Source organism: Eumetopias jubatus, unplaced genomic scaffold, assembly GCF_037043125.1.
Source record: "Eumetopias jubatus isolate StellerSeaLion01/CBP00866 unplaced genomic scaffold, mEumJub1_p1.0 scaffold_6, whole genome shotgun sequence".
Taxonomy (NCBI): Eukaryota; Metazoa; Chordata; class Mammalia; order Carnivora; family Otariidae; genus Eumetopias; species Eumetopias jubatus.
Window position 1 is genome coordinate 3934896 of NW_028274812.1, and position 16656 is coordinate 3951551.

General features: G+C 39.0%; 1 protein-coding gene across 1 annotated transcript in view; it reads left to right on the forward strand.

Annotated features, from left to right (window-relative positions):
• PDE10A (phosphodiesterase 10A) overlaps positions 1 to 16656 on the forward strand; it is a 291715-nt gene that overhangs the window by 183022 nt on the left and 92037 nt on the right. Inside the window, exon 3 of the mRNA XM_028103383.2 lies at positions 14 to 42. Coding sequence (XP_027959184.2) covers positions 14 to 42 — 29 coding nt within the window. The remainder of the gene's footprint in view (positions 1 to 13; positions 43 to 16656) is intronic.

Consider the following 16656-nt stretch of genomic DNA (forward strand, 5'->3'; position numbering starts at 1 on the left):
TTCTTTCCACCAGATGAATCGGCTCCTAAGGAAGTCAGCAGGGTAAGTCATGTGAATATAATTTCTGCCACCCCAGTATAGGGAGTAAATAACTTGCATACGTTTTCTCAGTGCTCTCACATGTTAAAGTATTAGAAAAATAATGGCAAAACCCGAGTGTCTGCTCCAGAGCATCGCTTATTAATATGGAGTAAAGTCGGTAGGGAGAACGGTTGCAAACTGGAGGCCCCCAAAACGAGTAGAGCTAACAGCTGCGTTTTGTTTGGCCTGCACGTGGTTATGGGGTTTTCTGAATGAGTTGCCAACATTAGAAACTGAGAGACTGCATGTAAAGACTGGATTTCTGGCTTCTTTTACACTGACACAAGCATTCCCAATGTGGTGGCAGGCTGCTCCAGCCAGGGAGCAAAAGCCTTGCTCACGTTCCCCCAGCGAGCAGCTTTACCCTGCCTTTGAGTTCAGGCACCTCGTTTGTGGGTGAACGAAAGCTGACTGCTTATGAATTCAAGACATGGCATGCCTCAGTACTTTTAGAAATATTAAACACACTGTTTTCATGTGCAAGAGAAATTACTTAGTGTTAACTCTAAGAGACTTACCAAATTTAAAAGCTTATGGGGCATGAGTACTGAAAGCTTTTAGCAAACTGTGCTTAGTACTACAAAGTTATAATTCATTACATATGAACAATATTTTAATTATATATTCTGTGTACAGTAAAGATCTTAAATGTGGATTAAATATTGAAAATAATCATTTGAATTGTATCTGATGCAGTCTTAGGTAAGACATCACTATTATAAAATATAAACTGAAGTATTGTTCATAGGATCACATATATAGGTATATTCCTTTACTTTCGATTATCTGAAGAAAGGAATCTCTAAAATGACTGGGGCCATTGCTGGAGACTGGGCAGAACTCCCTCTGTCCATAGCAATCTTTACTGACTCTTAAGGTTTCTGTAAATCTCAGGGTTTTACTAGAGACCTCCACTATTAATAGAGCTCACAACTGGAAAGTTCCCAAGTCTGGGTGCTTTAGGGTATAGCAGGGGCTTGAGGGGTCAGCCTGGAATTTTTGCAGCCACTGGGAGTAGCATCAAAGTCTAGAAAGGGATGTTTGAAGATAAAGAGGGGATTCTGACAGGCAGACACAGGCAGAGTCACAAGACATTGGGGTGTTGCTGTGAGCAGAGCTGCCGTCTCGAATCTCCAAAGTATCACCAGGCCCTTTATAAATGAAGGTGGTGCGGAGAAATCTACAGCTGGATGAATGTGGGCGAGTGAGGCTGGGAACTCTGTACATTAGTCTTGAACAAGTGAAACTGGAGTTATCAGACATCAAATTGGAGATATTTAGAAAGCAAGTGCTTATACTGTCGAGCCAAGAGGAAAGGCCGTAGCTAGATATGTAGATGTATTTGGGGTCTGTAGCATATAGACAATGCCATGGGACGAAACAACATCACTTAGGCAGTTTGTCTATGGAGAGACAAGGTCTGAGCACTGAACTTTGGACACTCCGGTTGTTTCGTGGAGAAGACGTGGGAAAGTTCACAAAGGAGATTCAGAAGGAAAAGTCGGTAACATGAGGAAAACCAAGAAAACTCCTTTGTCAACAGATTTTTAAAAAATGAATTTAACTGTAGGACTGTGTATTTATTTAAGCTCCATTTTATCTTGTTTGGAACCATCCCAACACTTTTGAGGAAAGCCTCAGTCTTAACTTCTGTTACCAAACATTCTGTTTCTGTTTTGAAGCTACAAATTTGAGTAATTTTTCCAAGTTCTTTTCCTATGCCCCTTTTCAGTTTATTAAATAAATAAGGCATTGCTACATATGGAAATTTCACCCATAATAATGTGAGATGCCATGTCAGATGCCTTAAAAACAGCATATCCTGGGCCCCTGGGGGCTCAGTCGGTCAAGCGTCCAACTCTTAATCTCAGCGCAGGTCTTGATCTCAGGGTCATGAGTTTGAGCCCTGCGTTGAGCTCCATACTGGGCATGGAATCTACTCAAAGCAAAGCAAAACAAAAAAAGCAGCATATCTGAGCAGTCTGCTATATTTTTCTGATTACACATCATCATTCAGTCACCACATAGTAATTGATCCCCACTCCTCTAGGCTCATCAAGGAAGAAATTAGACAGAACTTCTCCCATCTCAGTATTTCCATCAGTGTGATGGGGTAGAGGCAGTAAACACAATAAGTAAATAACACGTGCAGTGGGTCAGTGGTAATGAACACTGGAGAGACAGAGCCAGAGTGCGGGGTGTTGGGGTGCGGGGTGGCGGGGTGTGGGGCGGCGGGGTGCGGGGCATCAGGGTGGCAGGGCGGTGGGGTGCGGGGCGGCAGAGTGCAGGGCAGCAGGGTGCGAGGCATCGGGGTGGCGGGGTGCGGGGTGTTGGGTGTCTGGGTGCGGGGTGTCGGGCTGCTGGGTGTCAGGCTGGGTGCGTGTGCATGTGCAGCCAGGCATGGCTCACCAGGAAGGCAACTGAGGGAAGACAGAAGGGGCGTGAAGCTCTGAACCTTGCTGAGAGCTGGGGAAGAGCATTTCAGGCAGGTGGCACAGCAAGGGCAGAAGCCTGAAGACAGGAGGCTTATTGTACAATTCTTTAATTTTTTTGAAAGCGGTTGCTTTCCTAAAATTCATTTTGCACATATTCTTCCTCTCACATCTCAAAGTAGCTTTATCCTGGGTATACTAGCATGATACTCACACCTGTGTATTTTGGGTAGTTTTTCTTCTTTTTCTAATGTTGTTATATATGTTGAGAAGTTATTTGTTGACTTCTATTTTTATGTTTGTTTGTCTTTGAATGATGTTAGGTTTGGTGTTTATGGGTAGAATTTCCTTGTGTCTGCATACTGTAAACGTAAATGTTGTTAGAATTCTCCTGTCGGTTGCTGTGTTGGAATGCTAGCTAGTGATATTCAACAACACCGATTCAGTAGGAGGTGACCAAGGGGAACAATGAGGGAACGGAGCGGTGGACATTCCCACAGGAGAAATTTACCTGTGTACTTGTCTGTAGGTTGACTGAAACAAATTGTTGTATTGGAATCAACATTTCTTTGCAATGTTTTCATTTTAACCTGTCCTGATAAACAGTATGACTACATCCAGTCTAGTGATTTCATAAAACTGAAAGAATGCTCAATTCTGTTAGTGAATCCTGGTTTCCTTGAATTTCTCAGTGTATTTTGAAATACAGGGCCCTGCTGCATAAACAGAGGGAACTCGCGTCCACTGCTCACCGTATGCATTTGGGGTCCTATGTCATTAATTTCCCCAGAGCATTTGTTATTAACTTAATGCAACAGTGCCATTTCTTGGGATGGGGAATTTTAAGTAAGCCCTTGGTGACTGTTTTCAATTAGGTTTCACTGGTATTAGGTCGCCTTGAAATCAGTGGCACGTGGCTGCCACAATTGCCTGGTTTCTCTGTTTTTATCTTTAGTTCTTTAACAAAGTGAGAGGGGGAAGATTATAGACAGACAACTTTTTTTTTTTTTTAAGATTTTATTTTTGTTAACTCTACAACCAACGTGGGGCTTGATCAGGAGCCACAGACTCCACTGACTGAGCCAGCCAGATGTCCCTAGAATGACAACTTTTAAATGATTGTTTCTCCTGGGGTAGTCTTTTGCTTTTATTTATTTATTTGTTTGTTTGTTTGTTTGTTTAGGAGGGGGGCAGGGAGAGGCAGAGGGAGAGGTGTGCACACCTCTTTATTTACTTTTTTTAAGATTTATTTATTTGACGGAGAGAGAGAGAGAGCACAAGCCATGGGGAGTGGCAGAGGGAGAGGGAGAAGCAGACTCCCTGATGAGCAGGGAGCCCAATGCCCAGCTTGATCCCAAGACCCTGGGATCATGACCAGAGCAGAAGGCAGATGCTTACCCGACGGAGCCACCCAGGTGCCCCAGTAAAAATCTTAAAAAAAAAAAAAAAAAAAAGAGATAAGAATCTTTTCATACTTAAATAGGTGTATTTCCTTTTGTGTGAATGCATCTCTGTGCCTTTTGTTATAATACGTTTAAAAGAGCTTGTCTGATACAGTGTAAATCGCACTTAGATTTGAATTCCTACTTTGCCACTATTTATCTGGGTGACATTTTAATAAAATAACTTTTCAAAGCCTCAAATGTAAAGTGGGGATAAAATCAACCAAACTTAGAAGATAAAGCTAAAACAGGATGAAAATTTATATTCTTATATTCATTATTAGAACACCAAAAATAAACTTTTAAAAAGCAAAGGGGAGAATTAGTAAGAGAAGAACTTTATGACCGACACTTAAAAATGCAGATGTGAGTATTAATGCAAGAGGTGTTTTCTTAAATGGATCAATGAAGTAGACTATCTTTGGCAACCTGTTCAAGAAGTAAAATACAAATGTTAAGGAATGAGAAAGGGAATATAACTATAAACACGGAGGTTATGAATGATTTAATAGGAAATACTGTATACTCATACATTTGAAAATTGGGACATAATGGCCAATTTTGAGGAAATTCTAAATTATCAAAACTGAGGAAGAGTTAAGAAATCTAAACATACTATTAACCAATGAAAAATCTGAAAAATTAGTGAAAAACACCGAAAATGGCATGATGTCCAAAAGCTTTACTGGATAAGTCCACTAAACATTAAAGAGGAGATAATTTCTACATAATATAAAGTATGTATTTCAGAAGTTAGAGAAAGAACTCATTCTAGGAGGGAAGTTTATTCCTGATGCAAAAGTTAAAGCATTATAAAAAGCAGAAAAAAACTACCAACCATTTTTACTAGTGCAAACATAAGTGTGAAAATCCTAAATAAATAAATTCAGCAGCACTTTAATAGTTTTTCATTGCCGGGCGATGGCAAGTAGGTTAGTGCAGTAACCCTATAAGAGATGAAGATGATTTGAACCAGGATAGCGGGTAATGGAGGTGAGGAGCAGTGCTTGGATTGATAGATGCAATTCTAGATATATTTGGAAGATAGAGCTAACAAGAGTTGCTGATTAATCCAGATGCACACATCTTGTATAAAACAAGAAAGGAGAAATGATGGCATTTCGGTTTTGCCTGAGCAAATGAGAAGATGGGATGCCATTACATGGATGGGAGTGTTTGTAGGAAGTCATCGTGGGGTGGCGAGGTCATCAGGTGCTCAGGTTTGGATGTGCTATTTGAAATACCTAATAGATTTCTAGATAGAGATGTTAAGGAGATAGTGGTTGGATATATGAGTCTGGACTTTAGGCGAATGAAGTGAGTTAGAGATACAAATTTGAGATTTATTAGTGATATGGGTGATTTAAGAACCACCAGTATATAATGGGATGTAAGGATGCAAGGCTGGATGAGATCACGGAGGAAGTGAGTGTGGTTTGAATTAGAGAAGAAAATGTAAAGACCAGCCCAGGGCCAGGACATTTAGGAGTCTGAGGTAGGGGGAAGGCTTACAAAGACTGAAAAGAAGTGTCCAGGAGGCAGGGGAGAACCACGGGGCACGTGTGTAGCAGTAAGTATGTCAAGTAAAAGACAGTGGTCAACCATGTCAAATGCTGCCCATATTTCAGGGGAGCTGAGAGTTACCCTGTGGATTTGGCAATGTGGAAGTCGTTGGTAATCTTAATAAGAGCTGTTTCACTGGAACGATTAGAGTGAGTTTGAGGAAGAGAAAAGAGAAATTGAAGGCAGTGAATATAGACAGTCATCTTATGGAGTTTTGCCTTAAGAGGGAGAGGGGGAAGAGAGGTGGGGGAGCTAGATGAGGGGGGATCAATACTCTTTTTACTGAGCCATAATCGACATGAGACATTTTATTAGTTCAGGTGTATGACACAATGCACAGTGATTCAGTGTCTGTAATGCTGTGAAGTGATCACCCTCGTGAGTCTAAGGAACACACATCACCACACATAGTCACATTTTTGTCTTGTGATGAGGTCTTTTAAGATCTACTCTCTTAGCAACTTTGAAACACGTAATACAGTATTGTTGACTGTAGTCACCATGCTGTACATGACGTCCCTGGGACTTCCTTATTTTATAAATGGACATGTGTACCTTTTGACCTTCTTTGTTCATTTTGTTCACCCCTCCATTCCTGGAATGTTTGGTTTTTAAAATGTTTTTTCTTTTTTAAAAAAAGGGGTAAATGACAGTGTGCACATGTATTTATGGGAGTGATCCGGGGGAGAGGAAATGTGCTGATACAGGACAGGGGAGGAAGAACGCTGGAGGGACGCTGCCTCGCCCACCTCTGGAGCCTCCTTGTGGCAGATCAGTCTTTTCCTTTAGAACTGAGCCCCATTTACTCGTTTTCCATTTCTTTTCATACCGTATCATCTATAAAAGACTTTGAATTGGTTATCAGAAAAATAAGTATAACAACAAAACAGTGGAAGAAGAAGAGAAAAAAATGTTTGAGTAGTCAGTACTTTCCTCTGACTAAGTAGAAGACTTGGCTTTCAATTCCAGACGCGTGAAGCATGACCCAAGGGAAGGCACTTCACTTATTCTCTAAGGGAAGAGTACCGATCCATTTTTTTCAGGGCAAAGTTTTATTGAGTTTCATAAAAATGCAAATCTGTTTATAGATCTGATTTTACATCAATCGTTAGTTTCAAAGGCGTAATATTAAAATGTGGTTCAATGTTAAGTAAATGAAGTAATATACAGGTGGCTGGAGTAGCGTAGACACATGTTAGAATTTTCTGGAGTAATTCCTCATGTTACCTATATCTTCCCTCTAGTAGATAATCCTGGGCTATCGTTCTGTGGCCCAAGGATAGAAGTTAGAACATGCAGAGAAGCAGACAGAAAGCATGTCTTTAGAATCTTCCTGAATATAATTTCCTTTAATCAGACTTCAGCTAAGAGGTGGGCCTTGGACAGTTAACGATGACACTTATAAACAGGGCCCTGGAGGGCAGGCAGGTAACCTGTCCCCATTGATTATCAGCATATCTGTAAGACTGAGAAACCAAAAGAACAGACGGTAGATGTAATGTTCCCGTCAGGTAAAATGAAATTCTGGCATTTTGAATATCATAGAGCCCAAGTATTTCTTATTACATTGGAAAATCACCCCAGTTTAGGGAGGAATATGGGACGCCTACAAGCAAAGTCCATGTTTTCCTTATTACACAGGCCAAAACAGCTTTAGGCAACCTGAGTTTTATGGAAACCCAAAATAAGGTTTCTTATAAAGCATGTAATGGTTAGTTTTAGCCTAAATTTCGTTTCAGAGGCTTTGCTGCTAGTTATTAACAATAACGACAGAAACATGAGAAACCTGTGTGGAATATCAGTTCTAAGCATCTTGGCTTCCTGAAAGAATTATATAACCGAAGTGCATCATTCTGCTATATGGAAATATTTCATACTGACTATTTAAAGACAGTGATTTTTGTTTGCTTGTATTTAAGATGAAGCCCATAATCTTAACAATAGATTAAACACGTGGATCATCTGCCTGTGAAAGATTTTGCTGATCCATCCTATTAGTCACAGTGGCAGTAGGCAAGGTGTTGGTTCACCTAAACAGCAGTATCAAACCGTTACAAAAAACAAATTTTAAAGTGGAAACTAAACAGATTCCTCTTTTGCAAGATTTTATATTAATACCTATTTTGTCAGACAGTTCTTGGCAACCGCAGCTCTGTTTTAGAGGATAGACTTTCAGAAGTACTTAACTACAGAGGGACTATATTAAGCCTGTACACATAGCTGGTCTTAGTCCACAGAGTCAAAAGCTGATTAAAGGCACATTTCTTTATCGTATGAAAAAGAATATACTAATGGTCTAGTCATAGAGTTGCTGCACATAAAATTGACTTCCTCCTGGATTACAGTTCATTAAATTAAAATGGCAACAAAGTCATAAAAATGTTTTTATTTTGTCATAGATGTTATCACAAGCTGATACCTTCTTTTTTTTTTTTTGCTTTTTTAAAATTTTATTTTATTATGTTATGTTAGTCACCATACAATACATCATTAGTTTTTGATGTGGTGGTCCACGATCCATTGTTTTTGTGTACCACCCAGTGCTCCATGCAGTACGTGCCCTCTTTAATACCCATCACCGGGCCAACCCATTCCCCCCACCCCGCTCCCCTCTAAAGCTGAGCTGATAGCTTTTTATCTATTTTCCCCAACTAGCATTTAAACTCCATGAGAGTAGGAGCTTTATCTGATACCTGTAATAGTGCTTGACATACTGCTGAGGAAATATTTGCTTAAAAAAGACTTAATTACATACTGACATTCAGAAATACATCTATTGGGTTAAGCACTTAGATGCATCTTTTGTTTCCTTAACTTTATTATTCATCTGCCCTGATGGGTGAATCCTTTTCTGCTAGCAGCCTTAAACTTACTAGAAATGCTTGTTGTATCCATCAGTGATTTAAAACTGTTTTATCTCATGGATTCCTTTTTCCTAAATTATTATTAAGGAAAGCCCTTCATCTCATGGACCTTTTTCTTCCTAAATTAAATGAGTTAATATTAGTTAACATTATAGAAACCCCTTTGGAAACTTACAGTAATGTTCTTCAGGAATATTAAGTTTTTATTATTTGTTTCCTTGTGTCGAGCTAACCTGTTTTTAAGAATACCTGACCTACAGAATCCCAGCAGCTGGCCTCCACCACCTCTAACAGGGATTCCACGTCTCACCTTGTACCCTACTGTACTGTTCCCCCGTGGCCTCCGAGGTTCTGTACCCTTCCTAGCTTTCTGTGAAGGGCTTCCTCTGAGCTTCCACGCTGAGCTGCAGGTGCACCTGCCCTCCTGCCCTGTACCACACTTTGAGACGACTCTGTGTGGAGCATTTCCTCTGTGCCCAGTTACATAGCAGAGCAACGAAGGCAACTAGCTGCTGCTGCTTTGCTTTTCTTTTCTTTTCTTTCCTTTTTTTTTTTTTCCCTGTAGTATTAGGATTCAGGGTGAGTGTCCTAGTCCCTTGGCTAATATTCGGGATTTTAAAACTTCTTAAAATAAGCATTTGCAAAAGGGTCAGCAGCACCCTCTTTGCTACATACCCCCATTCTCTTTGTCTGTGAGGTTCACAGCCTTCCATAACTCTTCCTTGTGATCACTCATTCTTAGAATAGTTAGAATTTTTCCACCAGTGATGTTTGTGTAACATAAATGACCTCTATCATTTATTTTAATCTAAAATATCTAAATCATTTTGGTAACATTGTCCTTAATATGTAGTATTGTAAAAGTTTGGCAGTTTCTTGTAAAGTTAAGCATACATTTACCCTCTGACCCACGAATTTTACTACTCTTATGTAGTTGCCTAAGACAACTGAAAACAGAAAGATGTTCATCCTAGCTTTATTCTTAATAGCCCAGAGCTGGAAAACATGAACATCCCAAACAATCAACAGTGGTAGAGCGGGTAAACATATCATTTGTCTTTATTCATGCAACAGAATGCAACTCGCAATAGAAAGGAGCAAAGTACTGGAACACACAGCAACATGCATGAATCTCAGTGATACTATGTCAGACAGATAAAGCAGGGTTTAAAAACAGTGTGTATTGTATCAGTCCATTTCGATAAAATTCTAAAAATCAAAACAAGGCTAATCTGTGGTGGAAAGAAGTCAGAAACAGTGGCTGCCTTGGGGGCAGGGGTTGATTAAGAAGGATTATGGGAGAGATTTTATAAAGAGATTAAATGTTCTGTGTCCTCTATTATTATTATTATGGAGATGTTTATTATTAAAAATTTCTTTTAAAATTATTTTTTATTTTTGACAAATAATAATTGTATATATGTGTCCATTTTGGTGTACACCACGTGATATAGATGTGCATTGTGAAGTGATTCTTGCGATCAAGTTAATGAGCACACCCGTCACCTCACACAGTTGGGGTGTGGGTGTGGTGAGAACACTGATCTACCTCAGCAGTTTTCAAGTATACACTACGGTATTTTTAGTTGTAGGCACCATTCTGTACATCAGGTCCTGGAACTTTTTCATCTTACAACTGAAAGTTTATAACCTTTTTTTCCCCAATATATATATATATTTATTATTCCACAGTTATTCATGTAGAAGTTAATCACAGATTTGAAGTGACCTCCTATCATTGTCTGGGATTGTCACTTAACCACTGAATGCCCTTGCAGCCTTTGAGTGCTTTGCTTTCTTAAACTCACAGTGTAGATCGTTTCAGTCATTTTTGGACACACAGAAAAGCTGCTCAGTAAATGAGCAGGGGAGGGATCGATGCTTTCCTGAGCCTCTTACTGCTTTCTCCCTTTCTTTCCATTTTAACTTTTGTTTGTAGACATTTTCTCTGCATACAAGTAGAGAGAATTGCATGTTGACCACCGTGTACGTGTCATCCAGCTTCAATGATGATCATTTTGCTATTCCTGTTGCATTAGCTTGCTGGTGTAGTTTAAAGCAGGTCTCAGTCGTCATGTAATTTCAGCCATAAAGACTTCAGTATAGATTTCTAATAGGAAATGACATTAAAAAAAAAAAAAAAACCTCAATTACATGCCATTTTCATGCCTGACAATAATCACACTTAACAATATCTTAATACTTGGGCCAGATTCAGTTTTTCTCAACTCTCTGAAAAGATTCTTTTTACAGTTGTTTGTTTGAATTAGGATCCTTAAAAGGGTACATGTGGCATTGGATTGATATGTCTATGTCTGTTTTAATCTCTAAGGTCCTCTCTCTCTTTTTTAATGATAATCTTTTTAAAAAATTTTAACTCCAGTATAATTAGCCTACAGTGTTCTGTTAGTTTCAGGTGTACAACATAGTGATTCAGTAGTTCTGTGCATCACCTTTATTCATCACAGTGTCTCCTCCAATCCCCATCACCTGTTTCACCCGTCCCTCCCACCCACCTCTCCTCTGGTAACCATCAGTTTGTTCTCTGTATATGAGAGTCTCTTTTTTTCTTTGCTTGTTTGTTTTGTTTCTTAAATTCCACATATGGGTGAAATCATATGGTATTTGTCTCTCTCTGACTTATTTCACTTAGCACTGTACCCTCTAGATCCATCCGAGTTGGTGTAAATGGTAAGATTTCGTTCTGTTTTATGGCTGAGTAATATTATACACACACACACACCACATCTTTGTCCATTCATCTGTTCATGGACACTTGGCTGTTGTAAATAATGCTGCAATAAATATAAGGTGCATATAGCTTTTCTTTTTTTTTTAAGATTTTATTTATTTATTTGACAGAGACACAGTGAGAGAGGGAACACAAGCAGGGGGAGTGGGAGAGGGAGAAGCAGGCTTCCCGCTGAGCAGGGAGCCCGATGCGGGGTTTGATCCCAGGACCCCGGGACCATGACCCGAGCCGAAGGCAGACGCTTAACGACTGAGCCACCCAGACGTCCCGAGGGTGCATATAGCTTTTCAAATTAGTGTTTTCATAACCTTTAGGTAAATACTCAGTAATGGAATTACTGGATCATATGGTAATTCTATTTTCAAGTTTTTGAGAAACCTCCATACTGTGTTCCACAGTGGCTGCACCAGTTTGCATCCCACCAGAAAGGTTTGTAACCTTTGACTGACTTCTCCCCATTTTCTCCACACATCAGCCCCTGACACCTGCCAATCTAATCTGTATTTCCGTGAGTTTGGCTTTTTAGATTCCACATGTAAGTGAGATAATACAGTGTTTGTCTTTCTGTGTCTAGTTTATTTTACTTAGCATAATGCCCTCTAGGTTCATCCATGTTACCACAAATAGCAGGATTTCCTCCATTTTTGGGGGCTGAATACAATATTCTAATGCCATATACACATACACACACACGCGCGCGCGCGCAAATGCTACACAAAATTATAAATTATGCATATATTTATGTATGTATATATATTATATATACATACACAATTATGTGTGTTTGTGTGTGTGTGACATTTTCTTTATACATTCATCTGTTGCCAGACACTTCGGTTATTTTCATATCTTGGCTATTGTGAAAAATGCTGGAGTGAACATAGGTGCGGATATCTCTCTGAGATAGTGATTTCATTTCTCTCAAACATATACCCAGAAAAAAGATTGCTGGGTTATTTGATAGTTCTGGTTTTAATTTTTTGAGAAACCTCCGTACTGTTTTCCATAGTAACAGCATCAGTTCACATTCCCACCCCTGGTACCCAAGGGCTCCCTTTTCTCCACCCCCCACCGACACTTGTTATCTCTCATCTTTGTGATGATAGCCATCCTAACAGGTGTGAGATGATATCTCATGGTGATTTTGATTTGCATTTTCCTGATGATTAGTGATATTAAACACCTTTTCCTGCACCCGTTGGCCATTTGTATGTCTTCTTTGGAAAATGTCTGTTCAGCCCCTCTACCCATTTTTTAATTGAGTTATTTGGGATTATTTTTCTATTCAGTTGTATGAGTGGGGTTTTTTTTCATATCTTAGATATTACTTCTTTATCAGATAAATGGTTTGAAATATTTTCTCCCATTCTGTGGTTTGCCTTTTCATTTTGGTGACAGTTTCCTTCGCTGTGCAGAAGCTTTTTAGTTTGACGTAATCCCACTTATTTATTTTACCTTTGTTGCCTGTGCTTTTGATAACATATCCAAAAAATCATTGCCAAGACAAGTGTCAAGGAACTATGTTTTCCTTGTGATTTCCTCTAGGAGTTTTACAGTTTCAGGTCTTAAATATAAGTCTTTAATTCATTTGAGTTGATTTTTATGTATGCTGAAAGATAAGGGTCCAGTTTCATTCTTCTGCATGTGGATATCCAGTTTCTCCAGCACCATTTATTGAAGAGACTGTCTTTTCCACATTGTATATTCTTGGTGCCCTTCTTAAAGTAAGTTGACTGTATATGCCTGTGTGTATTTCTGAGTTCTCTGTTCTATTCCATTCATCTTTGTATCTCTTTTTATGCCAGTACCATATTATTTTGATTACTAGAGCCTTATAATGATATAGTTTGAAATCAGGAAGTGTGATGCTTCTAGTTTTGTTCTTTTTTCTCAAGATTGCTTTGGATTTTCAGGGTCTTTGTGGTTCCATACACATTTTAGGGTTGTTTTTTCTCTTTCTGTGGGAAAAAAAAAAACTTGGAATTTTGATAGGGATTGCATTGAATGACTAGATCCCTTTGGAAACTATTGACATTTTAACTATATTAATTCTTACAATCCCTGAACATGGAATTTCTTTCCATTTGTTTTGTGTCTTCTCTTTCATTTTTCAATTTTTTATAAGTTTCAGTCTACATATCTTACATCTCCTTGGTTAAATTTATTCCCAAATATTTTATTATTTTTTGATGCTGTTATAAATAGCTTGTTGTTAGTGCATAAAAATGATTTCAGTGTGTTGATTTTGTATGTCTTAATAAGTATATATGTTATAAGGATTTATCTACTTGTCAGAGTTTAATGAATTGTACATTTTAGTGTTTCTTTAATTTACCTAAAAATCTAAAAAAAATATTGACACCTTAGGTTTGCTGCTTTCAGTGGTATGGCTTAGCATTTCTGAAACTACTTATGTATATTCTAGGCCTGAGAAGGGGTATAAATATATTAAGGCTGTTGTCAGTAAGATTTCTCACTGTTGCATGAGGGAATTACAAATATGGAAATGGGGAGTAGTAGAATGCACACTGAATTGTTAGCTGGAACTAGAGGTATTAGTATGAATTCATAGTTTTTGTTATCCCTATACATACATGTAAGTAGATAAATACAGACTTACCCATTTGTATATATGTATGTATATTTATATGAGGGCTTCTCATCTGTACACTGTTTACATAAATGAGACGCCTAGAGGCCTTGACAGCAGTGTCACATACAACTCCTGTGCTTAGATTTTAAATGCCCCTCTCCATTAAAAGGAACTTGTATTTCTTTGAGAAACAAATGGCTAATACCAGGGCTGGGAAAATACGTGATGAGAAAGTAAGAAAGTGTGGTAAGAATCATGAAGAATGTCAGAGGGTTACAGGAGCTATCTTGAGGGGATTCCTACTGGTCAAATCTGGGATAATGGGAGAATCAAAATGCATATATGACAATATTAATGGATGGTAACCTATTGAATAAAATAAGAATCGGTGAGTCCAGACTCACATGAATGAATGAATGAATGAATGAATGAATGAGAAGAATGGAAAGCTCTTCTTCCCAGTGGGATGCCAAGTACCAAATACAGGAGGGATGATAGAGTTCTGGCCCCAGCACTTCCACTGTACTGTTGCCAAAAATGCAAACCTGATTCTAGTCTTGAGAAAACATCAGACGAATCCTAACTGACCCACATTATACAAAACATCAGGTTCAAGAAGCACAATGGAAAGACTGTGGAATTGTCCCACGTTAAAGTATACCAAAGAGGCATGACAACCAAATGCCATATGTGATCTGGGATTTGACCCTGGCGCAGCAGGATGGATAACTGTAAGGGTACTGTTGGCATTTGAATGTGGAGTTTTAATTAGCTAATACTGTTGTGGCAGGGTTAAAATTTCTGATCATGGTAACTATGTTGTAACTATGTAAGAGAATATTCTGCTTCTTAGGAAACACTCAGTGAAGTTGTGGGGTAAAGAGCACACCAGCATGTTCTCACATATTCAGAAAAAAATATTTATGACTATTGTGTGTGTGTAGATAGAATAATAGATAATAGGTAAAGAGGAAGGAAGGCAGAATTAACTGAGAATGAGAAAGCAAATAGGACAAAATGTCAATATCGATGGCATCGAGGAGTTTTTTGTATTCTTGCGGTTTTTTATAAGTTTGAAATTATGTCAAAGATAAATTACAAAAAAGGTAAATTATAAAAGAAATAGGAAAAATTTAAAGAATGAGAAGATATTATTCAATTATTGAGGATTATACTAAAAACTAAAACCTGTTTTTGCACACTCTTCTGTGTTTATCCAACCCCTGTCTCATCATGTTTTCTAGTGAATTGTCCTAGCCCTTCAGGACAGGCCAGTGATCCCTCATGGAATCATGGGCTCTCAGGACAGCAGGGATCACAGACTTCACACCGTTCAAGCTCTCATTTCATTCTTGAATTGCATCTAACCTCTCCTGGTGAAGTGGTTTTCCCATCTGTGTTTAAACAACTAATTCACGCTAGCAAGTCTGGGAGCGTTTGTTCTCTGGGCTGAACCAGCTATCACCAAGGATGAGTACTGCTCCACTTGTTACCATCATATCTCATAAAACATTATTCCCCTCCAGGTGATGGAGTCACTGTCCTCCTAGTTCCCCAACTGTTCCAAGTGCTCTTAGGCATCACAGCAAACTCACAAGAGTGGCTCAGGACCCATTAAAGTTCTATGGGGGAAAAAAAAAGTTCTATGGGAAACATAATGATATGTGTCAGACAGAGCTGGACAGAGTTCACAGTTCCAGTATTTGGTCACTGCAGTCCTTTCAGTAAAGTCACATCTTTGCAAACCCATGTTTTCAGAAGTTGCTCTAATGGAAAGCAAGCTCTACTTGAAAATCAGTGTGGAACAGAAAATGAGGGTGGCAGCATCCAGTTGGATTCCAAGGTTCGAGAAGTTATGCATTGCCCAACTCATTCTACCTGAGAATTCTAACTTCTGGAATTATGAAAGTCTCAGTGATAGTATATGCTTTGGATGGGGTCTTGCGTAGAATAAAGGCAGTGAAAGGACTTTGTGAAGTTAAAATGCTGTACAAATACCAGTGGTTTTTTTTTTTTAAGATTTTATTTATTTTTTGACAGCGAGAGAGGGAACACAAGCAGGGGGAGTGGGAGAGGGAGAAGCAGATTCCCCACTGAGCAGGGAGTTCGATGCAGGGCTCCATCCCAGGACCCCGGGACCATGACCTGAGCTGAAGGCAGACGCTTAACAACTGAGCCACCCAGGCGCCCTGAGCAACTTCATTAATATACTCTTGTGATTTTCTGTTAGTGAAGCTTTGGTCTTGAAAGTTTATTTAACCGAATTGAATAGATCCCTTGGTAAGCTTCCTTCATCACATTGTTTCCAAAGAGTGCATGGAAGGGTGTGATTTGACATTCACCTCCACGTGTTTCCTCTGCCTTTCCTTATGTAATGCTCATCCTGAGAAGCAAGATGGCTGGAGGCCAACAGCCCAACAATCATTATGCTTACTACTTCACATTTATATATTAAGTTTTACAGTATATTATGGTTTGAATGATTCACTATGTGGATAGGGCTTTAATATTTGAGAGTTAATAGTACATTAATATGTAATAGTAACCATAATAAAACATTTTGCTCTTATGATGCAGTTGTCTTCGGCAATCAAAGGAAGCAGGGTATACTAACCCATCTATTAGAATTTGAAGCTTAATGACAAAATGAAAATCCTAGGTCATATATTATCATAGGCAGCGAGTACTGAAAGGTATTTTTTTTAAAGATTTTATTTATTTATTTGACAGAGAGAGAGCGAGCGAGAGTAGGAACAAAAGCAGAGGCAGAGGGAGAGGGAGAAGCAGGCTTCCTGCCAAGCAGGGAGCCCGATATGGGGCTCGATCCCAGGACCTGAGCCGAAAGTAGACGCTCAACAACTGAGCCACCCAGGTACCCCGAAAGGTATTTTAAAGGCAGTGCGCTTCGGCCTCCTGTTCTATAAATGAG